Source organism: Eurosta solidaginis, chromosome 2, assembly GCF_040869045.1.
Source record: "Eurosta solidaginis isolate ZX-2024a chromosome 2, ASM4086904v1, whole genome shotgun sequence".
Lineage (NCBI taxonomy): Eukaryota > Metazoa > Arthropoda > Insecta > Diptera > Tephritidae > Eurosta > Eurosta solidaginis.
The window spans coordinates 85717618-85744237 of NC_090320.1; the positions used below are offsets into that span (position 1 = coordinate 85717618).

At 38.2% G+C, this 26620-nt stretch overlaps 1 protein-coding gene across 2 annotated transcripts in view; it reads right to left on the minus strand.

Annotated features, from left to right (window-relative positions):
• Positions 1–1347: 1347 nt before the first annotated feature.
• Positions 1348–26620, minus strand: part of IPIP (Inositol phosphatase interacting protein) — a 245389-nt gene continuing 220116 nt past the window's right edge. For both annotated transcript variants that reach the window (XM_067765977.1, XM_067765975.1), the window contains one exon: positions 1348–2086. In XM_067765977.1, the coding sequence (XP_067622078.1) occupies positions 1836–2086 (251 nt within the window). In that variant the 3' untranslated portion in view covers positions 1348–1835. The remainder of the gene's footprint in view (positions 2087–26620) is intronic.

The following is a 26620-nucleotide window of genomic DNA, read 5'->3' on the forward strand; positions in this document are numbered from 1 at the left end:
GCTGCAAGGAGCTGCTCCAAGGATGACAATTTGTGGGAGGGATGCAACAAATTAAATCGGGTTACACTGAAATTACAGTCCTTGGTCGGGAAAAAAATCCTGAGCCCCTCCGGTACATAAAACCGGCTGCCGTGGGAAGAGTCACCTGCGCCACTCCAATGCAGCTTCGGCTGCACTCTTCTTACGCCTGTGAGACGGGCGTTCTAGTCCAGGAGCCTTGGGTCATTGGTACCAGGGTCTGTTGGCTCAAATCTGAAGATTACCAGCTGGTGACACCGCCCGTTGTAGGTAGAATCAGATCATGCATTCTGATCAAGAAAACTCTATCTTATATTGTACGGTCTCTTTTCAGTATGAAGACTTTACCTTGATTAGCCTTGAGCTGCAGGATGATGTCCGCGTACCACTGCAGTGTTTTTTAAGCTGAGCTTATAGCTGTCTGGGAAGCTGCACTCTATATAATTACCCTGCCTTTTTCCATTTTTTCCGACAGCCAAGCTGCCATAAAGTCCCTGCAATGTAGTGATGCAGCGTCAAGCGTCACTAGTAGCGTTAAAGTGCTGAAAAGCTCTAAACAAGCTAGCTTACAAATACAACCTGAGCATAATATCGGTCCTAGGCCACAGTTACATCTCGGGAAATTGCGCTGCTAATGAGCTAGCAAGGGAAGGCACCAGCTTGCAAACTATAACCCCTGCTGGCTGTGTGAATGGGCCATGGAGCCCACATGTAGGGTGTCCAGGCAAATCTGGCCCAAGGGCTCATATGGGCCAACAAACAAATGACTTCTGCCGCTGGTGTAGGGAAGAGGAAGAGATAGAAAGCGTAGAATACTATCCATGCCATTGTCCCGCCCTGTAGAGACGAGGTACTGATGTCTCCATAGACACATATTTGGATGCATTGCGGAGCTAGAATTCGTAAATGTAAACGAAATTCAGTGCTAGGCGAACGCACTGGTTTAGCTTGTTGGGCGTATGAAACACATTCTACAGAAGGGAAGGGCTCCTTCGTGGTATCAGAACGGGCCACAATGGCCTACGTGAGTCTCCGCTTGGACAGCGTAGGCGGCCACTTTAACCTAACCTAGCCTACATGTGCATGACAGGCATTCCTTCCAGATGTTGCTTACAGCAAGGCATAATGCATAATTCACTAATGCATAATTCACTTAGTTGCACATACATAAATACACTTTCATGTACACTCACCTGTAATCAATCTAATAAATCTAATTATGTATTTCATCTTATTAACATTGAAACCACTAAAAAATATGCCAAAGTTCTGCTGTCAGTAGAGGGTAATATCTCTGGATCATGAAGATAAAAATTTAACCAACATGACTTACAGTGCATAAAGATATTAGTTTATTTGTTCTACACAAAACCGTATTAGTCCAAAAAATTCCTGCCTCTCTTCATAGTAGATAGAAGACTGCTATAAAAAGTCAATTTTAACCCCGGCTACGACTTTGTCTATAGCGCAATACATAATTATGTATACAAATTAGAGAGGTCCTTATAAATATATTGAGTCTTCACAGCGTAATCTGTACCTAAACCCCTTGCAACACGTGTTAACCGTTTGCAATAGGAGCCAACAATGATGAGTGTTATGTCGCCAACTATAGTATTACCGATTTTCGGTATAAGCAAACAAACTGGATTCAAATCTTAATTTTAACCTTATGGCGACACCTCTTAACTATCTCAAACCCCAATCAAAACTTATAGGTGTCATTTTTGGCCTTGCTATTACCGTTTGAAGGGGTGAAACTGGAAAATTGTATATAAGATAAATAAGGACCACCCTAATATACATAAATATCACAATCACAATTCAATGAGAGGCTGACAGTTAAGCTGTTGTTGATACCTGTACTCAATAACATCTATCATTACTATGCGTCGAAACTTTTCATGTAGTTCATCAAAAGCATGCTCGTTTTTCTTTTGAAAACCAGAACTAGGAGCTATAAATACTTTGGCGGTATTACTCCAATGTTGCTGGAACGGTTTTTGTCTGCAGGTATCATTTCTACAAGACCTTGAAGGCGGCAATGGACTTCTCTCAAGTGCTGAACCTGCGGAAGAAAAAATTTTATAAGTAGAAAGCCGGATGAAGAAAGTAATCTACTAATCTAATATTTGTTTATATTTATGTATTATTCTAACTTGATGGAATTATCTCACTAGGGTAGGCACCTTACCGATGGTATGAGGGCTTATCCGAACTCCATAGCACCCGACTATGTGGCTGAGCTGCTTAGGGTCTGCATGTACGCCGTTCCACATAATAGGCGGGCGGTGGGTGCCCAAGAACAGTCAATCCCCTAATCCAGGGTGTTATGCGGACCGTGCCTATTGGACGATTTGCAGCGGTATATTCGGCTATATTCCAACGTACCCTTGCAGATACAGGGCCGCCTTGGGAAGTAACGATGTCCTTACCATAGAAAGAGACGCTACTGTCGTGGACGATGTTTCCCCATATTTAATATTAGACCGCTGAGTCCGCTTTGCGGAGCAGGTGTGATTGCGACCAAGATGAAATATGTTAATGAGGAGGACGAGAGAAGGAGACGGATTCGCAAGAAAAAGAAAAGAAGAGCAATGCGTCGGACTCGGGGAACGAAAGTGGGAAATAAGAGAGTTCTCTCGCAGTACCGTTCAGCACTATGAAGTGTCCAACGTTTTGGAGCAGTGGTCGAACCAAGAGGTCTGGAGAGTGAACCCGTGTAGCGCAAGAAGTAGGTCGAAGGCAATTCAAGAGGTTTGATGCGGTACTGCAACCGGTGCGAGGAGGTAGAAGCTTCGAGCGGCGGAATGAAAGGCAATGTTTCACCCAATCCCCAGGCCGCGGGGAACGCCAGCCACATAGACAAGACATGGGGGTCTAAATCTGTTAGACAGATGGACTCCAATAGTGAGGTCGCCACTACCCCGAAAGCAAAAAACTCGAAAGCTGCTGAAGGAGAACTTAATCCAAATGGAGGTAAGGCTAAGACAAGCAGTCCCTGACTGTGGCGCTAGATAATGGGAGCAGTCCTTTCGAACAGATGTCCCCTGAAAGGTGGAAATCTGCAGAAGGGATCACAACTACATCACTTTCCACCTTAGCGATCCCGGTCAGAGGCAGATTCCGAACAGGTCACGCAAAACAATAGCATGGGACGCATCCAAGGTCAACTCCGCCACGTTCTCCGCATCAGTACTGGCGAATGCCCGACGGATAATCAACAACTCCAGTGCGACGGAAGAGACGATTGAAAAGACAATGCGCTGTCTTCGCCACGCTTGCAATCTCTCTATGCCACGGAGAGGAATGTGGAGGGGTAAACAGCAGGTATACTGGTGGAAGAGCGCAATCGGGGAGCTGCGGAAAATATGTCACAGGATGCGAAGGCTGAGACTCTAGAAAAGTCGGAAGCATACAAAGGAGAGAAGAAAGCTCTTAGATAGTAATGAAGAAGCTCCGTCCGCCAAGCCAGCTGATGGACGAGAACCAAATAAGATACATTGTGAATGTCCTGTTTCCCACCCAACCGCCTAGGGAGGACGGGCACGTTACCCATGAAGACCGCAACGTGGAACCATTTCAAGAAGAAGTGCTTAAAACTGCCGTATGAACAATGAAACCTAGAAAAGCACCTGGGCCCGACGGAATACCCGCGGCGGAAATTAGGCTAGCTGCAAATAACTGCCCAGGACTTATGTTGCACATGTACAACAAGTGCCTCGAAGAAAGAACTTTCCCCACCATATGGAAGACAGCACGACTGGTTCTCATTCCAAAAGGGAAAGGAGATCCCAACTCTCAATCATCCTACCGTCCCCTATGCATGTTGGTCACAGCAGGGAAAATGATGGAGTCTCCTGAAGCAACGCCTCACCAGAGCGTTAGAGGACGGCGTAACCCCATTTAATTTTTTGCGTCCCATTTAATTTGTTGCGTTCCTCCCATAAATTGTCTTCCTCCCAGCAGCTCCTTGCAGCGGGAGTGCTCCATATTCTCTTGCTCCGGGAAGGTATCGAACCCAATCCGGGTCCGTCTCCTGACCCCGGTCCTGAGAAATGCTTTTGCTGCATCTGCCGGAAAGGAATCTTTTTAGGACGGTCATACTCTCTTCAGTGTGTCTCATGTAAGGGATGGCTGCATCGGACAGGTTGTTCTGGGATTGATCCCAAAACCCCGACGTCCACGTAACTTTTATAAATATTTTGTGGCTCCTTGCTGTTCACGCCCAAGGGCGTCCCGTAGTTTACGCCTACGCCCCCCCCCCCCCTCCCCTCCCACTACCTTCCAGCAGCTCCGCTGCTCAGCAAGCCACAATAAGTACCCGCTGCTGCTCGCGCCCCACGGCGCCAACAACTCAAACGGCTGCTACCACTTATAACTACTATCTCCGTAATAGAGTCGGTAGCAATGCCGAGCATCAGCCCCTGCCCCGCTATTCTTCCCTCTGTTTTCCGCCGGCAATCGTATAGGTCAGGGAAATAGACTCTTAGTCCCTACCCCCGTTTGCCCCGTTTGCCAGCACAGAATATATATGTTTGCGACATCCGCCCAATGCAGCTCCTGCCTTGGGTGGTGCCACTTTCCTAGATGTTCTGGTCTCTGCGACGGCAACCACCCGACGAGTTTCATTGCGCCATGTTGCCAGGTCGCTAACCCAATTACACCGGCTACCCCAATGCTTACCCAATGACGTCCAGTCCCAGGGCCACAACAGCAGTTGCGTCCTAGCCTTTCACAACCCAGGCGTAGTCACCCATCTCCTACTCCTACAGTGACGACGTCTCCCCCGTTGCACTTCAGAATTCTGCAGTTAAACTGTAATGGATTAACTGGGAAGATCACGGAGATAGTCGATTTCATGAAGTGGCACAACATCCGCATCGCCGCGATTCAAGAGACTAAACTCACAGCAAGATCTGCTATGCAGACCTGGTCTGGGTATAATGTCTACAGAAGAGATCGTGAGAGCGGAAATGGAGGCGGCCTCGCGTTTATCTTACACCACTGAGTGCAATATCATTTATTTGATCCCGACATCGGCCGCAGGGCATTCTCTTAGAACGTCAAGGCTTATCTGTCCGGTCAGGCGATGCAAAACTAGAAATCATCAACATCTACATCCCTCCTGCCACCTGTTGCCCCAGTGGATACCGCCCTAACATCAGCGCCTTACTCGATGGCAATAATCGCATTATTTTAGGCGACTTCAATGCCCATCACGATCTATGACATTCAAACTTGCAGTCAGACAGTAGGGATGAGATGTTGGCGGATCAAATAGAAGAAACGACGTTCTGCAAAATAAACGTAGATGCCCCCACACGTATGGTAGGAAGCTGTGACAGCTCGCCGGATATATCTATCGTGAGCGCAGGACTCGTAAACTGCGTCAACTGGCAGCCGATGGTAACATTGGCATCCGACCACCTGCCTATACTTATTTCACTCGAGCATACCGCCGACTTCATTGTCACAGAAAAACGCACTTTCATAAACTTAAAAAAAGGAAAGTGGGGCGAATACAAATCCTTTACAGACATCCGCTTTGCTGCCCTCCCAATCCCGACTGATGCTCGCCAAGGGGAGCGTGCTTTCCGCAAGGTCATTGAATCCGCCTCGGCTCGCTTCATTCCCGCCGGTAGAATTCCCGAAATTCGGCATCACTTTCCGGCGGAGGCCGCAAATTTAGCGAGAGAAAGTGGCCTTATAAGACAGCTCGATCCCAGGGACCCCCAAATAAGGGATTTAAACCAACACATCAGATTGCTTGTGGATGAACACAAGCGGGCGAAATGGGAGGAACACCTAAGCGGTTGTAACCTCTCTGCCGGTGTAGGTAAACTTTGGTCCACCGTAAAGTCCCAATCGAATCCGTCTAAGCACAATGACAAAATTTCCATCGCCTTTGGCGATAAAGTGCTGTCGGATGCGAAAAAATGCGCGAGCGCTTTCTGCCGACAATATATAATATTCTACGGTCGACAAAAATAGACGGAGGATCAGCAGACACGCACGTCTCCGATTACCATCACCACCAAAGAGGTTGAGGATGCCATCGGCCATGCTAAACCATCCAAAGCAGTGGGCCCAGACGGCATAGCCATGCCGATGCTTAAAAGCCAGTAGCCCAGACGCTTGAAGCCATTTTGCTCCCCTACTGCAAAGCAAATTTGCAGCTATCCTGTCATCAGCATGGCTTTAGAAAACTCCATAGCACCACCACCGCGCTAAATGCCATTAGCACCCAGATAAATTGTGGTTTAAATCAGAAGCCCCACCATAGAACAGTACTCGTTGCGCTAGACCTATCAAAAGCTTTTGATACGGTCAACCATGGCACATTACTGCAAGACCTGGAAGGGTCTACCCTTCCCCTTTGTCTTAAAAGCTGGACCGCAAATTATCTGGGTGGTCGGCAGTCGCCGGTGCAATTCAGAAACGAAACATCAAAGCCAAGAAGAATTAAACAAGGGGTGCCACAGGGTGGTGTCCTATCCCCACTTTTGTTTAATTTCTACATATCAAAACTACCTTCGCCACCGGAAGGAGTTACTATCGTTTCTTAAGCCGATGACTGCACAATAATGGCCACAGGACTGGGCCCACAGTGTAGCATTATACGTCACACTGTATTGTATCATTATACGCCACACCTACTGTAACATACTTGCGGCTTTACGCATAACAAATTCAAATATATTTTAGTAATAATCATATCACAATTATTGAACTAACCCAGACGGCACGGAATGCCGAATATGAGACACATATCACAGTTAATAAATTATACATATAAACACACAACCCATTGTAATATACATACAAACATTCAACTAATTGTGGGAAAATACCAAAATATTCAAACTGATCTGCTGACGCTGCAAATTGTACAAAACCACATATATGGAGTTATGCATACAAAACTACATGTATACAAAGACTGTATACAAACGTACATGTATGCATAACCCATTTCCTATGTACTTATTTTTAGTTATTAATATTAAGATATTTATGAATGTATAGGTTAAGTAAATTAGTATAAAAGACAATAATTTATTCAATAAAGCGAAGACTTAATGTCGCACAATCAAACGTGCAACGTCTTTCAATTACGAATATTTCATGGCGATCCTGCCAGCTCAGAACAAAAATCAGCACAACTGCTAAAACGTTCTGACTGGAGAAGATCCTGCCAGCTTGATCTTAACTTAGCTGAAAATTTGCTCATAAGCAAAATTCGCTAGATCTTGCCTGGACAGAGATCCTGCCATCTCACAAACAGCTCACTAACTGCCAAGAATTTGAAAAGAAAGGACTAAAGATCCTGCCAAACTAAAGTAGTCCTGAACGTAACAAGATACAAAGAAAGAAACGCTACAAAGAGGATTCAAAAATGTTTTGCTAACATCATCAGGAGCTGAACAAATTAAAACCAAAATCATCAGTTATGAAAATTGGAGCAAATCAGAATCGAAGGATGACTGATCAAGTAAACGCATAAGCGAAGTGGAATAAAAAGGCAATAAGGAGAACGGATCAAATAAAAACGTAAGCAAGCTGGAATAAAAATGACGGATCAACTATAAGCAAAAGAGGTGGAATAAATGTTGGAAATCTTCAGCAACAGCAAATTAACGGCAAACTACATCCAGACCGACAAGGAGTTATAAATATTTAAGTATACATTTTTAGAATCAATTGAGCGGCCTCAGGGACGCTAAACCATTAGCAAAAACGAAAGTTTTTGCTTAGAATTTTTTTTTTCTCTCTTTAAGTAGGAAATAAAATTAATTGAAAATTCTTTTTTTTAAACATTGAACAAATTTCCTTTAAAATATATAGAAAAACTGCACTATTTAATTTTGAAAAAAAAAGTGTGTAGAAACAATTTCTTTTGAAAAAAAATATAATATAAAAATTTACTTCAAAAGTAAAAAAAAAGTAAATTGGAATATTTAGGACACTTCTATAACCTCTAGAGAAATCCCATAGAACATTTTAATAAAATTTAAAAATTTAAATTACTCTGTCCATTACTATTAAAATGCAAAGAAACTCCTCAGACCTTCCTCTCTATTGGTGGGATGAAAATACCCGACACACTAGGGACCTACCCAAAGAACTAGAGAGTTTAAAGAAATTATGGAAGACAATAGGTATGGAACGGGAACCCACAATTGAGGACATTATAAACCCCACTACCAGGGTGGAAGAAATAATGCGAATGATGAGGAAAGTGTTCCCCAACAATTCCAAATGTTAGGTAGCACCTGAAAAAAAAAATTTTATAAAACAAAAATATCTAACTTCCTATTAAAACCTTCAAGATGTCTTGGTAGACAAAAATAGCCCAAGGCATTATGTTAGCCATAGCTGGCTACGAAATAGGAAAAGAAAGCTCTGAAACAAGAGATAACAAAATAATCAAGTATGAGCCATCAACTAGGGTAGATACAGAAAGTACTCCGAACATCCCGGATGTTTGGTTAGCAATTATTGGTTGCGTATTCATGCTATTAATCATCACAATAGCCATGACGCTCAAAAACTATATGAAGCACAAATTTAGGCAGGTAAAACCCGCCACAACTCGTATCTAACCCATTACCAGTACCAAACCAAAACTGAAGAAGAGCGATAAATTCAAACCCAAAATGTCACAATCGACAGTAAAGGCAACCCTGCCTAAAGCGGACAGCAAATCAAAAAAAAATTAGCATAATTCCTTTGATGGCTCCTGACAAAAATAGTCATGAAGCAATAGGAAAATCTAGGACAGTGGAAGTAGGCAAAACCTAATGAAAAAAAATAAAAATATATACAAATAATTTTTCTACCCAGCCAATATTAACAACTAAAATGAAGAAAAGTCACAAAGAGAACCTATATTAAATATATATGTTAAAGCGCTATATAAATTTGCAATAAGACATGTCGCGCTAGTTTTCATCTTAGGATAGAAAAATGGTAGCGTAGGAAATACAAGAAACCTGATTGTAGATGATAAAATTGACTTAGGACAATTACTTATCAGGCTGTACACACGTTGTACAAATGCCGCCAATACAGGACTTGGTATTTATATGAAAAACACAGTTGTCCTCAGGGACAAATTTGTGAAAAATAATTGATTATTTACTCGAGTAGGCAAATGTAAAACAATAATTGATAGTTCTCTAAAATAGAATATATGCATTAACCAAAGAGGTTGTGCACGTGACAAATCCCGGTATAAAAATAAAAATTAATTCTTCATAAAATTTATGACGATTCTGTCCTGGTGGCCGCCGTAGAAATCGCATGACAAATAAGATCAAATAAATTGCTGGAAAAATAAGAAAAATAAATTAAAAGATAGAATAATTTTGCATCCACTGTACCTTCCTTCCATTAACCAGCTAAACTACTACAACAAATACAAATTACCTCGCTCTTCCACCAACTACAGCTACAAAATTTTCCGAATAAATAAATGTAACCCTAATAAAATAATATAACAATGAAAAGGTGTTAAAAATATGTATATAAATATGAAGTGTTTCAGCCATAAAAACAACGTTTATAGAAATCATAATCTTAGGAAAACTCCGATAAAATAGTAATAGGAAATATTTTTACGCTAAATAGAATTGAATAGTAGTAAGAAATAGTCTTATTTCACAATCCCCAATAGATTAGAAAATATTAATAGCAAGGTTTCTTCTTCTCTAACCTTAGGTAAATAAATAATAAAAATTATATCTATAGGAAACTGATTTGCATAAATTAATAAGTAATGGTAGAATAAATAATGGTAGGAACTTTAAAAATAATTTAGAAATTAATAATAATAGCAATTATTATTAAGGAATTAATTTCTCTTGGAAATAATATAAAAATAAATATTCCAATTTACTCGATTTGTAGGAACATGCCGATTTTTAAGTGAGTCGACGCTCTTAAAGACCGGCTGTGCAAAACAAATTTTAAAATTCTTTATATGAAAAATAATTATTACATTTAAAATTTTGAAAAAATAAGTAAAATTAAAAAAAAAAATAAAAAAAAAATTTTTTCTATATCTAAAAGTCTAAAATGTTGAAAAAAAAAATGGACTTATACAAAACAAAAAATATACGTAAACAATAATTATAACAATAAAAATAGCAAGGTCAACAGATCAAAAGCAAAGCAAACAACCTCTTTCACTACAATAAAATATCAAAACAATTGAAAATATGACAAAAAGTCTTATACAATTGTTCACAAAACAATTATATAACACTTTTTTTTCTAAGGTGGATGGTGTAGCATTATACGTCACACACTGTATTGTATCATTATACGCCACACCTACTGTAACATACTTGCGGCTTTACGCATAACAAATTCAAATATATTTTAGTAATAATCATATTACAATTATTGAACTAACCCAGACGGCACGGAATGCCGAATATGAGACACATATCACAGTTAATAAATTATACATATAAACACACAACCCATTGTAATATACATACAAACATTCAACTAATTGTGGAAAAATACCAAAATATTCAAACTGATCTGCTGACGCTGCAAATTGTACAAAACTACATATATGGAGTTATGCATACAAAACTACATGTATACAAAGACTGTATACAAACGTACATGTATGCATAACCCATTTCCTATGTACTTATTTTTAGTTATTAGTATTAAGATATTTATGAATGTATAGGTTAAGTAAATTAGTATAAAAGACAATAATTTATTCAATAAAGCGAAGACTTAATGTCGCACAATCAAACGTGCAACGTCTTTCAATTACGAATATTTCAACAGTTCGATGAGCTTTACAACGGAATAAACGGCTACCTTCCTGATCTCTCCAGTTTTTTCGCCTCGCGAAGCCTGGCATTATCACCGACTAAATCATCCTCGACCTTATTTACAACTTGGACGTCCCAAATATCGACCATTTTGAACATCCACGTCGATGGCACTACGCTACCGACTGTCCTACACCCCAAAATCTTGGGTGTGACGTTTGATCAGGATCTACATTTTGGTGAGCATGCAGCCGCAATTGTACCGAAAATCCAGAGCCGTAATAAAATCCTCAAATCTCTTGCTGGCAGTATTTGGGGAAAAGAAACGCTCATTACTACTTACAAAGCAATTGGCAAGGCGATTGCATGCTACGGGTCCCCTATATGGTCACCAAGCCTTAAAACTATTCACTGGAAGAAGCTACAGGCCTGCCAAAATACTGCTCTCGGAATCGCAACGGGCTGTCTTCTTATGTCCCCAGAGCACCATCTACATAAAGAGGCGCGAATACTCCCCATAAGGGAGAGAAATGAGATGCTAACCAAACAGTTCCTGTTGAATACCCACAAACCTGGGTATCCCAACAGGTATGTGATTGATGAGCCAACACCGCCTAGGGGCTTAAAGAGCCATCTCCGTAAGCATTATCAGGAAATACGGCACTTGAGAACTCAGCCGTATGAAGCCAAAAAAAAAACAAGCCGGTCCTCATTGAACTCCACAAACAGGCGTCGAACCTTTATGCCGGGAATTGCCCGGTGAATCCAGTACTCAAATCACAGTACCCAAAACTTGCTGAAGAGGAACGCAAACTCCCCAGGGAAACACGAGTCACTCTAGCTCAACTTCGATGTGGATACTGTAACAGGTTAAACTCTTACCTATCCAGAATCAACCCCGATATAAAAAATGTATGGTCCGCTTGCATTGTGTCCCCACATGACATCAACCATCTCTTTAATTGTAATGTGGAACCAACGCCTCTAACACCCCTCTCATTATGGTCCACCCCTGTTGAAACAGCAAGTTTCCTTGGACTCCCGTTAGAGGATATTGATGACAATTTGTGATCGGCCGCACCTATTGGATGGGGTGAAGCACTGCTACAACAACAACAACAACAAGGACGGCGGAGGACTGTCTCCCAGACAACATGGTTTTCTACTCCACAACCGATGCCATAGCAGAAGTTATAGACGCAGTCAAGAAAGCCGAGACGGCGTGCCACAGAGAAAGACCTATAGTGTTGTTGGTCACGTTGGACGTCAAAAACGCTTTTAACTCAGCCAGGTGGGAGGACATGCTTGAGGCACTAGAAAGCACTTTCAAAGTACCGCAATATTTGTTAGAAATTTTAAGGGAATACTTAAGAGACAGGTATTTAATGTATGAAACCACTCAGGTTCAAAAAAGGTAAAAATAAGAGGCGGAGCAGCCCAGGGTTCGGTACTAGGTCCCGATCTCTGGAATATAACTTACAACAGTCTTCTTAGATTAGACATGCCAGAAAACACCTTCCTCGTTGCTTTTGCATACGACGTGGCAGCTTTGATAACAGCACCAAGCTGCGAGCTGGTACGGTTAAAATTAAACCAGGTCATGCGTAATGTACGGTTGGGGACCAGCCAATAGACACACTCACTTCAACGAAATATCTGGGAGTGAGGTTAGACAGCAAACTCACCTTCTCGGATCACATACGAGGAGCCTGCGAAAGAGCTGCGCGCACAATAGCGAGTTTGAGTAGATTAATGGCAAACACAGGTGGTCCAAAGCCATGCACAAGGAAGCTGCTTGCATCAGCCTCGGATTCTATACTCTTATACGGCGCAGAAATCTGGGCGAAAGCAATTAAATACTGCAAGAAACGAGTCGCCCTCACCTAGGTCCAACGCAGAGGGGCGCTGCGAATAGTTTCGGCTTACCGCACGGTCTCGGCTGAAGCTGTCTTGGTCGTTGCGGGAGCCATACCGATATATCTTCTCGCTGAGGAAAGAAAGATAAGACAGGAGAATCGATTCAACGCTGGCATGAACAGTATCGCAGGAAAGTGGACTAGGGAACTAATCCCTGAACTGAATCCATGGTTAAAGCGACCACACCGAGAGGTAGACTTTTACCTGACCCAGTTTCTAACCGGACACGGTTACTTCCGCAAATACCTACACAGAATGGGCAAAGTTGATAAACCGAGCTGCCTGTACTGTGGGAAAATAGACGATGTACGCCACACCTTCTTCGAATGCGGGCACTTCTCCGATCAGTGAAGGAGGGTAGAGGATGTACTTGGCGACCTATCTCCGGGCAGTGTCATCAATAACATGACCTGCCGAAGAGACAGAGGGGATACGGTCAGCACATATGTATATACTTCAGTAAACCAGAAGACGGATGCCTAGCCCATTAGCGTGAGAGTAGCCATAGAGCTCACGTAGCACGCACCCGTACCCGAAGTAATGCTAAACGCAGTCCCAGGTACGGGGATTTGTGCGGGCCGTGGGAGGTTAGGTTTTAGTGGGTAGCCCTTCATGGAAGAAGGGAGTCCTACACTCGGAGAGTCTCGCAGTGAAGCTTAAATATCCCGGTTAGTACATAGAGCATTTCCTCCTTCCACGAAACACAAAAAAAAAAAAACAGTCCGCAGCTAAGAGCAGAAGTTGTTACTCACACATACATAAAGCATATGGCTCGAAGAAAAACATAAACTACAGATATACATGTATATAAGTAGCTAAATAACCAAGCATGAGATACAACTGTTTTAGAAGCCATGCTCGTGAAATGTCTAGAACGATAGCAGAAGGTGCAAAATAATCAGAAATTCTAAAAATTCGTCACAATTGGTTTCAGAAGAAGAATTGTTGAATAAATTCCAGAGGAAAACACAGACATGGCCAAGTTAAGTGCTATACAACCGGTTATAAATCCGAACTTCAAACACGACCACGAGAGGTTATAGAGTCGGAAGGAGTTAATGTGGAGGAGTATGTCTTTTATCCTGATGGGGAAGAGGCAACAACAAAAATGGAAGAAAAAAATGAAACACCGCAGACAGTGACGAGCACAGACTTGAACATGCTATTGGCTGCAATATCTGCACAAACATCGACAATGGCATCACAACTGGTATCACAGGAGATATGTATAACATCCAAGATGGAAACACAACTAGAAACCCAGGAGAACCGTATAGCAACCAAGATGGAAACTCAACTGGAAGAACAGAAGACATACATGGCATCCCAACTGGAATCGCAGGAGATACGTACATCATCCAAATTGGAAGCACATGAGGAACGCTTATCATTGCAGGTCACACAATAGTCTTCGCAGCTAGAAGCACAGAAAGCTAGGGTATCATCAGAACTCGAAGCGCAGGATGTAAAAATCGCACAATTTCAGGCAGAAGTCGATGATTTAAAAGGTCGTATGGAGCAGTTACAACTAAATCGCCCAGCTGTTCCAGCGAGCAATCCGAAGGTAAAAACTTCAACTTTTGAAGGCTCTGTTCCTTTCCAGGTATTTAAGCTTCAATTTGAGAAGCGTCAGCAGTGAACAACTGGAATGCTGAAGATAAAGTTGCTGCATTCTTCGTAGTATTGAAAGAGCCTGCAACTGAAATCTTACAGACTATTCCAGAGTACGTAACAGTTATGAAGTATTGATGGCCGCTGTCGAGAGACGTTATGGACGCGAGCATAGGAAGCAGATATACCAAATTGAGTTGCAAAACCAAACCAAAAAAAAAAAAAAACACGCGAATGAGACTTTGCAGGAGTTTGCGTCGGATGTTGAAAGACTAGCCCATCTAGCAAATGTGGACGCACCCGTGGAATACACAAAGAGGGTAAAAATTCTTTAGAAATGGTATACGGGACGTGGAAACGAAGCGAGCTACATACGAAAACCCAAAGCCAACATTTGCTGAAACGGTATCCCATGCATTGACACAGGAAACAGCCTCACTTTTGAGTAAACCAGCATACAAGGTCCATCGTGTGGAAGTAGAAAGACCAGAGTGGGTAGGCACGATTTTGGAAGCATTGAAGGAACGCAGCAGAAAAATAATGATGCAGTCAAATGCGTTATTGCAGCACCAACCCTATTAGTTCCGACAATGTGGGTGGTCATAAATGCAGAGCTGAAGGAGAGGAGCAGATCCCCAAGTCCACTGAATCGTTAAACTAAAGCGAGTCAGCCGCAAGGGCGACAGCTGGCTCCCGCAATTGAATGCCCCATAAGAGTTGGGCCGTTTCGTTCTAAACTTGTTCAATTGACCGGGTCTCTCAACTGAACAAGTGAACTCGATCTTCGATTTCGGTTCTATTTGTTCTTTTAGTTCGTTTTATCTAATGTTGTTCTTTCTCTCTTCTCGTTCGCGAACATTGTAAATTCATACATACATACTTGTTGACTTTTTTCGTGGGTGTGAGCAGCAGTGAATAAATTTGCTTGAAAAAAAGGAACAGATGAACAAAAAGAACAAGAAAAAGAACGAAAGAACCGAATCTCTGAAATGAACGAAAAGCACAACTCTACCCTATATCTCGCCAATTGGAAGAAGGTCGAGCAATCTTACTGTCAGAGGACATGTGGATGGAAAGGCACCTTTACTGGCTATGTAGATACGGGCGCATCTCATTCCATCTTTCGATTGGATTTAGTCAACCAGAAAATAAGACCATTGCATGCAGCCAGATTGCGTACAGCCATTGGAGATGACACCCAGGTAATGGGGGAAGTAGCATTTGCAAACGTCACGGTACTACACAATTTTATAGTGGCAGAGATTGTTAATGAAATCATAATTGAAGTGGACTTTGTAATCGACCAAGGCATCAAGATTGACATGTAAAGCAAGACGATTCGATATAAGAACATGGATGTGCCACTTAGTTTAGGCTACAGCAAAAATTGTGGATAGTCGACTAAGCAAGATGGCCGTATTCCGGTAGGAGTACTCAATGAGTTCAAGCCACCACTCAATCTGACCAAAGGAGCTATATTGGGAAGATGACAAGAGGATGAAGTAGCTATTAACTGTTATCATCTCCAGTAAAACGTTTCATCATTGATGTTTAAAATGACATAATGCCATGGACGGAGGGGCTAGAGAAAGACTATCAGAGTAACTGCTTCTAAAGTACGCAAACATATTTGACCAAGATGATTCCAAACCAGGCCGCACCAACGTTGTGAAACATCAAATTGACACTGGAGATGCGAGGACGATTCGTCAAGCTCCTCATAGTGTTCCACTGTCGAAGCGGGAAGTTGTTAGTCAAATCATACAAGAAATGAGCGACAGCGGCGTCATCGAACCATCAGCTAGTCCATGGAGCTCACCGGTGGTACTTGTGAAGAAGGATGGAAAAATTAGGTCTTGCGTGGACTACCGCAAGTTGAACGACGTCACGAAAAAGGATAGCTACTAGAGGTTTACGCCGATCAATTTATCGGCGGCGGCGGCGTAGGCTCTATTATTTACCGGCGGCGACGCACAGTGTATTACTTTCATGTTCTAGAAAATATTAATTAAAAAAAGTATATCATTGAATTTCAAAAATTCTTTTGAAATTCTATTTATAAATGCGTAATTAAGCGAAAAAATAAAAAAAATAGGAAATTTGAACTAAGTTGAATCGACTTTGTCGGAGCTTTATTTGGAAGCATATCAATTGAGAAAAAGTTTTAACTCGACTTTTTGTCAATGAATGTGAAAGTTTAAATTGCTGGCCTGCTGTGAGTTATACTTCAAAAATAAAAATTGTGTTTATTTTATGAGGTATGCTAATTTTAGTAAATATACATTTTTGTGATTTTAGTTGAACAAGAATTAGTTTTTCATGTTATAGTGAGATAAAGTTAAATTAAGCAAAATTTTTGAAATGTTTTGACTTCAAAAGACCAGCAATCTCGTTATCCGCGATTATCCGATTTAATTTTTATCTAAGCTTGTTTGCTACTATTCGTAAAACTAAAATAGCAAAACTTTAGCAGGAAAATGCAAGTTTCCATGTAATATTTTCTTTTCAGGAAATATGGCCATTTGAAGGGACGAACTTTTCGAGATTCGGTATAAGCAAAATAACGCAAAAGAAAAAAATGACAGCTTAAAGTTGACTCCAATAAAAAAGCAGTTTCAAAATTTGTGAGTGGAAAAGCTGCAGACGTATTTTAAAAGAAAAAGGGATGACCAGTGATATCTTTTTCGGAGGCTAGTCATCAGTCGAAAAGGAAAAAGTCATTACATTTGATAAGAAACTATTCAAAAGAAGAGTTGGCTTTTGCAACTGCTTCTAGCTTGAGGTTATCAGGTCACAAAAAATTCAGACGGAACTAAAATATAACGTACTTAAATATACTCCAGAAGAGGCAGAAGCTCTATACATAAATCGAAAGTTTACAGTCAAAGCGTATTTAGAACTACGATCTGGGGCTAAACAAAGACATGCTGATAGTTACCCATCATATGAATTCCTTAGAAAAGAAAAAATTGCATGCTTTGGAGGATATCCATTCTTATAACTGATCCGTCATCGGAAGTCCACCTGCAAGCGTTGGTGGACAAAACTCTTGAAGGAACGGAAAAAAAGATTGTATACAATGGAATATTTATTCAATATATTATTTTTGTCGTCCGATCCCCTAATCTTATATATTATTTATAATTGCTGTTTTTATGTACATGTCTCTTTTTCCTTTTATTTGGAATTTTGATTGTAAAGATGGGGATTCGTGCTATTAGCGAGCTTAAATAAAATAAACGATTGTGAGCACACAAAGAAATCTATTTGTACTATGGCACTATTGTGAATATTTGATTAGAACTAGCGCTGCATTACCGGCATTTGTTACCATTCGCCAGATAGCAGCGCAAGCGCATGTAAGTTTATAGATGTTTGATTGATAGAGCAGCTAATTTATGTTGATATTTGATAAGAGAATTGTATATTTGTTGCGGAAGATCCGCACGGGTCCGGCAAGTATACTCTATTTCAGAAAAGAGCTCGAATGATTTTAAGGCAAATGAAGCATTCGACAAAGAAGTACTTAAACTATTGGCAAACCCAGAAGCAAATTTTGATCAAGGCTCCGAAATCTCAGACCTAGATGAAGAGTTCGACTCCAGTTTCAGCGATTAACATATTATTAATACGTTTTCTTTAATGAATTTTTCAAACTTTGATATAACCTTTCTTAATTTAAATTTATTTAGCTCAATAAAAACTTAAAAAGTGGTGAAATAATAATAAATGTTTGCAAATAATATGTTTATTTTTATGTAAAAGCGTTAGTTGGTGAGTAGAGCTAGAAAAATTAATTATTTATCCTATCGTGACTTTATATCAACTAGGTTGATGATATATCACATATATTTTTGCCTCAAAATCTCGCAGATCGTTCAAAAATTTTCAGGAGTAGCTCCTTGCGGAGTAATTGTCCTTCGTTCACTTACTCCAGAGAAGCTTCGAACCTAACCCCGGTCTTTGGAATTGGTACTGCTGCGTCTGCTGAAAAGAAATAGAGATACATAAAATGGTCGCACTTTTGTCTGTATATCTCGTGCAAAGCGTAGTTTCACCTGGGAACACAATTTCTTTAATTCATTTGTGGCTCCTTGGCGGTCATGCACAAAGGCGACTTACGGTTGCTGTTAATGGTCTATTAATATTCATGACTCTCGTGGCACAGGGCGCCTCCAGTTTTTTCGGCTACAATCCCCGACGTGCGAGCAGTAGCAATCCCGACCACCAGTCGCTACCACGCATCCTGGCCCTTACACCATATGCCAGCACAGAAGCCATAGGACTGCGACCTCGAACTCATACCTTCGTCGACGTCACTTTCCTAGAAGCTCTAGGTTTAGCTCCAAAGACTTTCTAACTGATGGTTTTGTCGCGCAATACTACCGAGCTACACCAGAGAACCACCTTGAAACGTTAGGGAGTGTCTATTCGGCCTTCGACATCATAAGCAGTCTAAGTGGATGTCATTGCGTAACTCATGGGTGAAAATCGTATCATTCTCGACGCATCTATATAGCTAATATTTAAAATAAACTATTTTTATTTAATTATTTAAAAATCCGTTTGTTTAACAAAATTTTTATAAAACTACTAAATTTTCTTATTTTGATAACCTCAAAAATTTTCATTTAAAAAAAAGGTAACTTAATTATTTTAAAACAATTGAAAAATCACAAGTAAGAAACAAGTAAAAGTATTAATATAAAAAAAATAAACAACTTAATAAAGACCCTACATTTACTCCCCCTCCAGTGAAACGATCAATAACATTAAATATTAATTAATGTTAAATGAAATTTTTTTTGAGGAGTGTAGTGTATTTTTGTTTCGTGTATTAGTCATAATTGTATGTGCAGGTTTAAGTAAATCTATGGAAACAGTTTTAATAGTATTACCATGTTGAATTTTGAATGTTTTATTTTGTCTGGAAATAACTTTAAATGGTCCCTCATAAGGTGGTTGTAAATTAGACTTATGAATAACTTTAAGAAATACGTATTCACAAGTGTCTAAATTTTTGGGAATAAAATCATTTTCTTTGATATGATGAGTTATTTTTGATCGAACAATTGAGAAATGTTTTCTAAGTTTAGTAAGAGCTTCATTTGTATTATCAATTTCATTATTATAATTAGAAACAACTAATTCACCAGGAAGTCTAATTGTTTGTCCATATACAAGTTCAGCGGAAGAGCATTTCAAATCTTCTTTAATAGAAGTTCGTAAACCTAAAAGTATCCAAGGTAAAATCTCTGACCAATGTGTGGAGTCGTCCGAAGCAGTAATTGCAGTTTTTAAAGTTCTATGAAATCTTTCAATCATTCCATTTGACTGTGGGTGATATGGAGAAGTGTGAATTTTATGAGCTCCTAATAAAACAGTTAATTCTGTGAATAATTTAGATGTAAATTGTGAACCTTGATCTACTGTAATTTTGAGTGGAATACCGAAACGAGGAACATAATTTTGAACAAATGTAGTTGATACTGTTTTTGCTGAAATATCTTTTAATGGATATGCTTCTGGCCAACGTGTATGTCTATCGATAATAGTCAATATATACCGGTTTTCTTTAGATATAGGTAGTGGACCAACTAGATCCATATGTATATGTTCAAATCGTCCTGAAGGAATATCAATTTTTTGAATAGGACTTTTCGTATATTTAGAAATTTTACATTTTTGACAATTGATACAACTAATAGCCCAATTATTAATTTCCTTACGCATTTCTGGCCAAAAATATTTAGATTGTATGAGACGTCTAGTTGTTCGAACACTTGGGTGAGATAAAGAATGAATTTTGTCAAATATCATTTTTCTCATTGAATTAGGAGCATATGGTCTAAAAGGTTTTTGAGTAATGTCACACCAAATATTGAGATTTAGAAGAGGAATATTAATTTCTTTTAAATTATTTTTGGAACTAAGATCTGAAATTAATTTTTTAAGAATTTCATCTTTTTGTTGTTCATCATATAATGTTTGAAAATTAATATCTTTTGTTAAAATTGTATTAATATCTGGAATCCGTGAGAGAGTATCAGCTACGGTATTATTTTTGCCAGAAATGTATTGAATGTCATTGGTGAATTGTGCAATGTATTCAAGATGACGAGTTTGACGAGGTGATCTGTCTCTTTTTGAATTTAAAACATGTGTTAAAGGTTTATGATCAGTGTATATAGTAAATGTTCTTCCTTCAAGAAAATGTCTAAAGTGTTTAATAGAGTTGTATATTGCTAGAAGTTCTCTATCAAAAGTAGAGTAATTTATTTCAGTTTGAGTTAATTTTCTTGAAAAATATGCAAGTGGTTCTAAGGAGTTGTTACTTATTTGTTGTAGAACTGCTCAAATTGCAACATTTGATGCATCTACAGCAAGTGATAGTTGACCATTTTTATCAAAGTGAGTGAGTAGTGTTTTTTGTGTAAAAAGTTTCTTAACATTTTCAAAAGCTGAAGTAGTTTTTTCTGTCCAATTTAATTCTTTAAGTTTATTTTTGATAGCAAAATTTAACATTTCATGTAGTGGACTAAGTTCTTTTGCTAACATTTTAATATATCTATGGTAATAATTCACCATACCTAAAAATTTTTGTAATTTATTAATTGAGAGAGGTTTTTCAAAATTAGAAATTATTTCAACTCGTTCAAAAGAAGGCCTGATTCCTTCACTAGAAATTTCATAACTTAGAAAGTTCAATTTTTCAACTCCGAAAATACATTTTGTAAGTTTAATATTTAAATTATATTTCTCAAGTCTTTTAAAAACTGTTTTTAAATGTTCTATATGTTCTTCCTCATTGTTACTAGCTACTAATATGTCGTCAATATAGACAAAGACAAAATCTAAACCTGAAAATACTTCGTTTATGAAACGTTGAAATGTTTGAGCACTGTTTCGTAATCCAAATGGCATTCCTACGAATTCAAACATTCCGAATGGAGTTGTTATAGCTGTTTTGTGAATATCTTCTTCTGCCATTGGTATTTGGTGATATGCACGAATGAGGTAAATTTTTGAAAATATCTTTTTATTTTTTAAATCTATGTTAAGGTCATGAATATGAGGTAAGGGATACCTATCTGGTATTGTTATAAAATTAAGTCGTCTGTAATCTCCACAAGGTCTCCAGTCGTTTGGATCTTTCTTAGGGACCAGATGGAGTGGAGAAGCGATGTGAGAGTTAGAAGGTCTACATATACCAGTTTTGACTAAAAATTCAAGTTCAGTTTTTGCTATTTTTAATTTAATAGGATCTAGGCGACGAGGTTTAGAAAAAGGAGATACTCCTTTTATTTCTATTCGGTGAACTGTTTTGTGTTGTACTTTTTCAGTATAATTAGGTTCACATGTAATAAGAGGAAATTCATTTAAAATATTTGTAAATTTATTTTCTGAAATAGGAATCTTAAGGGAAAATATATCGCAAACACCAGAAGATCCAGAAACTTTTAATTTTGTTTTCAAATCTGTAATTTCTTTATTTTTAATATCTACCAAAATACCAAAATTTTCTAAAAAAATTTGCACCGATAATGGGAGTAGAAATATCTGCAAGAATGAAAGGGAATTCAAAATCTCTTCTAAGACCTAAATCAATTTTTAAAAGTTTTGTTCCAAAAGTTTCTATGTTAGATCCATTAGCTGCCGAAAGTTTAAGGTCAGAAAAACGTTTATAAGTTTTAAATTTTGAAGAAGGAATAACTGAAACTATAGCACCTGTATCAATTAAAAAATTTAATTTATTGAATTTATCAAATATGAATAGACGGTGGGACGATTGATTATTAACTCCATTATTACCCACAGTCATAACGGATTTGTTTAGTTTAAAGAATTTGATTTTGAATTTAGATTTTTTTATTTACATTGAAATTACAGGGTTTAATACATTTGTAAGCATTATGTTTAAATTTTCGATGATACCAACATATATTATTATCATTATTAAAACTTCTAGATCTAGAAAAATTTCTGAAGTTAGATTGATTTCTTTCTCTAGATCTAGATCGAATTTTTAATTCATTGATATCGGTAGTAATTTGATTTAAATTTTGAAAAATTGTAGTAGTTAAATCAGTTAGATTTTTTACACTTTGTGTAAGAACATTGTTTTCAATACTAGCTATTGAAGAAATTTTAGAAGAATGTGGTTTATCAATTAAATCAAAAAGTTTATCTGCAAGTGAAATTATATCAGTAATATTTTTAATATTACTTGAAGTTAAATGTATTTTAATATCTTGTGGTAATTTTCTGATCCATAATTTGAAAAGTAATTCCTGACTAAAAATAGATGATGAACTTGTTAGTGATTTCATATATCTAAAAAGTTCAGATGGAGATCTGTCTCCCAATTCAGTATTTGAAAATAATTTTTCAAGTCTTTTTTCTTCACTTAGAGAAAATCTTTCACAAAGAATTTTTTAATTGTATCATATTTATTAATAGAGGGAGGATTGATAACATCAACAATTTTGGATATTGTTTCTTGTTGAAGTGAAATAAGAACATTTTGAAATTTGATATTATCATCAATAATGTTATTTATTTCAAATTGTCCTTCAATAAGTAAAAACCATGTTTCAGGACAATCTGACCAAAATTGAGGTAATTTAAGGGATTTATTTGAATGGAATCTAAAGTTATCTCTTTGTGTAGAATTGTCTGAATGTGTGTCTGGAGTTGTGTTAATGTTTGTATTTTGTGTTTGATTTGAAGAAATTGCGTTATTCGAGATATTATTTAAATTCTCTGAAGATGTAAAAGAACGAGTTTTAATTGGTGAACGTAAAACCATTAAAATCTAAAAATGCAATTGTTCCCTGGAAAGGAAGTTAACAAGAAAAAAACTAATACTTAACGTGAAGTAAAGTTAAAAACAAAACCAAAAAAAAAAATAATAAAATTTTATAATAAATTAAAATAATTTGATTATAAATAAATATAAATATAAATAAATAAATATATATATATATATATATATATATATATATATATAAATTTAATATTATTTAATTTTGATTAAAATTTTTATTCATATAAAAATATATATTTATATTCGTACTTAAATACAGTGATATTTATAAATTATTTATATTTAAATTGCTGATTGTAGGTATTGCAATGGCTTTCATTTATAAAAATTTCATTGTAATTTTCGTTCAAAGAACTGCTGTATGAGATCATCCGCATTTAGATCAAAATTAGACGTCGATATTATGTGTAATTAATCAATAAAAACAAAAGGAGACATACGTTGTTGCTGCTGTTTATGTGGTGAGACCAAATCGGTTAAGAGAACATTAATTATTTCTAATCTCTAATGTTAAACTATGACTTTTAAGTGTGCTGCGTGCTATTCGCGTGTGTGAAGAATACTTTTAAATAATTTTTATTTCACTTGACGGTTATGCAGCTTTCTTTTGGTTGATATTAAACACTGATACAAAAATACTAAGTACTAAAAATTGTATTATTTCCAATGCATCTCTGCTGCCTCCAACGAAGCATTCCCTCTCAGCGTTTCTAAAAACGATGTTCTCACGCGTGTTCCTTTTTTGGTTGTTTTTGTTGTTATTTGGTATTTATTATTTAGCTTTTGTTGATGTCCTTTAACATGCGTTGGCTTGTGTTTCCTATAAATTTTTCTGTATTACTGCTCTACTTTTCATTTAATTCGTCTTATCTGTCGATTATATCTTTACTGCTTGCTTTTTGGTTCGAAACAGATGATGATACTTCGCCACAGTTGCGTGTCGTTTTGTTTTTATTATTCGCTTTTGTGTTTTTGTATTTGTGTGCACCAATTTTTGTTTGTTAGATTCGTTTTATTTTGTTCTTTTATTGCACAATTAACATTCTCTTATTGGTTTTTTTTTTACTAATTCCTTTGGTTCGATGGAAGGATCGCCATATAAAGCTAATATTTAAAATAAACTATTTTTATTTAATTATTTAAAAATCCGTTTGTTTAACAAAATTTTTATAAAACTACTAAATTTTCTTATTTTGATAACTTCAAAAATTTTCATTTAAAAAAAGGTAACTTAATTATTTTAAAACAATTGAAAAATCACAAGTAAGAAACAAGTAAACGTATTAATATAAATAAAATAAACAACTTAATAAAGACCCTACAATCTAAATAATTAAAATTTCACAAGGATCCGGGATACAATTTTTAAAATGTAGACCAAAGTTTGCAGATGTTTGTGTTCACAACATCTCCGTTAAATCAAAACGATATTTTAGAATGATAGTCGATCGATGATGTTGTAGGGATGAAAAATAGTGTGAAGCAAGCTTCACAAAATTCTAGTAGGTCACATTCACCACTCATCACAGCAGAATTTGTTAAACTACCACTCTCTGTATTTATTATTTAACAATTATTTGTACACTTTTTATTCAGCTAATCTGTTCAGAATTTAAATTTTTACTCTCTAAAACTCCAATCAGTGTATTTTGTGTGCTTAAATTATGTTAAAAATTGTGTTAAAGTTTTTGGTGTGGTGGAAGTCACCTACTAGAAATTTGTGAAGCTCCGCTGCATTCCACTGAAGTTCGCCGCCACCACCGCGCCGATATTTTTGACATTCGGCGGCGGCGTGCAAAAAACGTCAAAAATCGGCGGCGGCGTTTATCGGCGGCGTATATCTCTAATAGTTCCAAGAATTGACGACACTCTGGACTCGCCATCTGGTACGAAATGGTTTTCCACAACGGACTTGAAAAGCGGCTACCGGCAAATGGAGGTGAAGGAGGAAGACAGCCTTCAGTGCCGGAGATGGTCTTTGGCAATTTACAGTGATGCCTTTTGGACTTTGTAATACACCAGCTACTTTTGAGAGTCTCATGGATGATTAGGTATTGAAAGGGCTACATTGGAAAACATGCATGATGTACCTGGACGACATTATCGTTATGGGAAAGAACTTGGATGAACATCTTAAAAACTTGGAGGAAGTTTTCCAGAAAATAGCTAGCGCTGGTCTGAAACTAAGTCCCAAAAAGTTTTTACTGTTTAAAAAGGAAGTAAGTTATTTGGGTCACAAGGTAACAACAGAGGGCATCTGCGAATGAAAAGATAGAAGTTGTAAAGGATTGGCCAAGACCACAGAACAATGAATTAAAAAGTTTCCTTGGGCTGTGCACATATTACCGCCAATTTGTACCAAACTTTGCCAGCGTAGCCCATAGCCTCCACGAGCTTACAAGAAAAAATAAAGCTTTTGAATGGAAGAAGGAGCAAGAAGTGGCTTTGCAAACATTGAAAGAGCGTTTGTGCACTGCCCCAATGTTGGCATATCCGTTTCCAGGAGCAACGTTTATTCTAGATACAGATGCGAGTGGATATGCTGTAGGAGGCGTTTTATCACGACTGGTCGATGGGGAGGAGAAGGTAGTTGCATATTACAGCCGATCAATTGGAAAACCAGAGGAACTACTACGCTACACGGAGAGAGCTGTTGGCATTGGTAGAGTGCATTAAGCATTTTCAAAAGTACCTTTACGGGGAGCGATTCCGCGTCAGGACAGATCACGCAGCGTTGAAATGGCTCTTGCAGTTCCGTAATCCAGATGGTAAATTGGAATGGTGGATCTAGCGACTACAAACTATGACTCTTCAATTGGGCATCGGAAAGGTAGTATCCATGGGAATGTCGATGCAATGTCACGAAGACCATGTACTTTTGAATGCAAACACTGTTCGAAAGCTGAGGCTAAGGAAGACATCATAGATGTCCGGCTTATGAATGCGACATGGCACAACTAAGGAAGTCGCAGCTAGAAGATACAGATGTGTCACATGTTATGCAAGGGCTCGAACTAAACGAAAGAATAAAGAGGACAAGTCAGCAGAGAGTCCTATTGCGAAGTCATATTGGGCCCAGGGGAACAGATTGCCATTGATATCCGGATGCCTGCATTGAATATATCAATGCAAGAAGAAACTGCTAGCTGTTCCCAGGAAAAGGATCCGTGACGTTCTCAGCGAACTACATAATGGTCTAAGTGGAGGTCGTCTTGGAATCACGAAGACGCTAGAGAAAATTTAGCAGATATTCTATTGGGTTATTTGCCTTCAGTCGGTCACTGAGTGGATTGCCAACTGCGACGTTTGCAGCAGAGCGAAAGGGCCCAAAACCCGAAGTCATGGCCAGATGAAGCAATATAACTCAGCTGCACCATTTGAAAGGATTGCTATGGATGTCGGAGATCCATTTCTACTAGCAACCGCGGAAACAAATATGTACTGG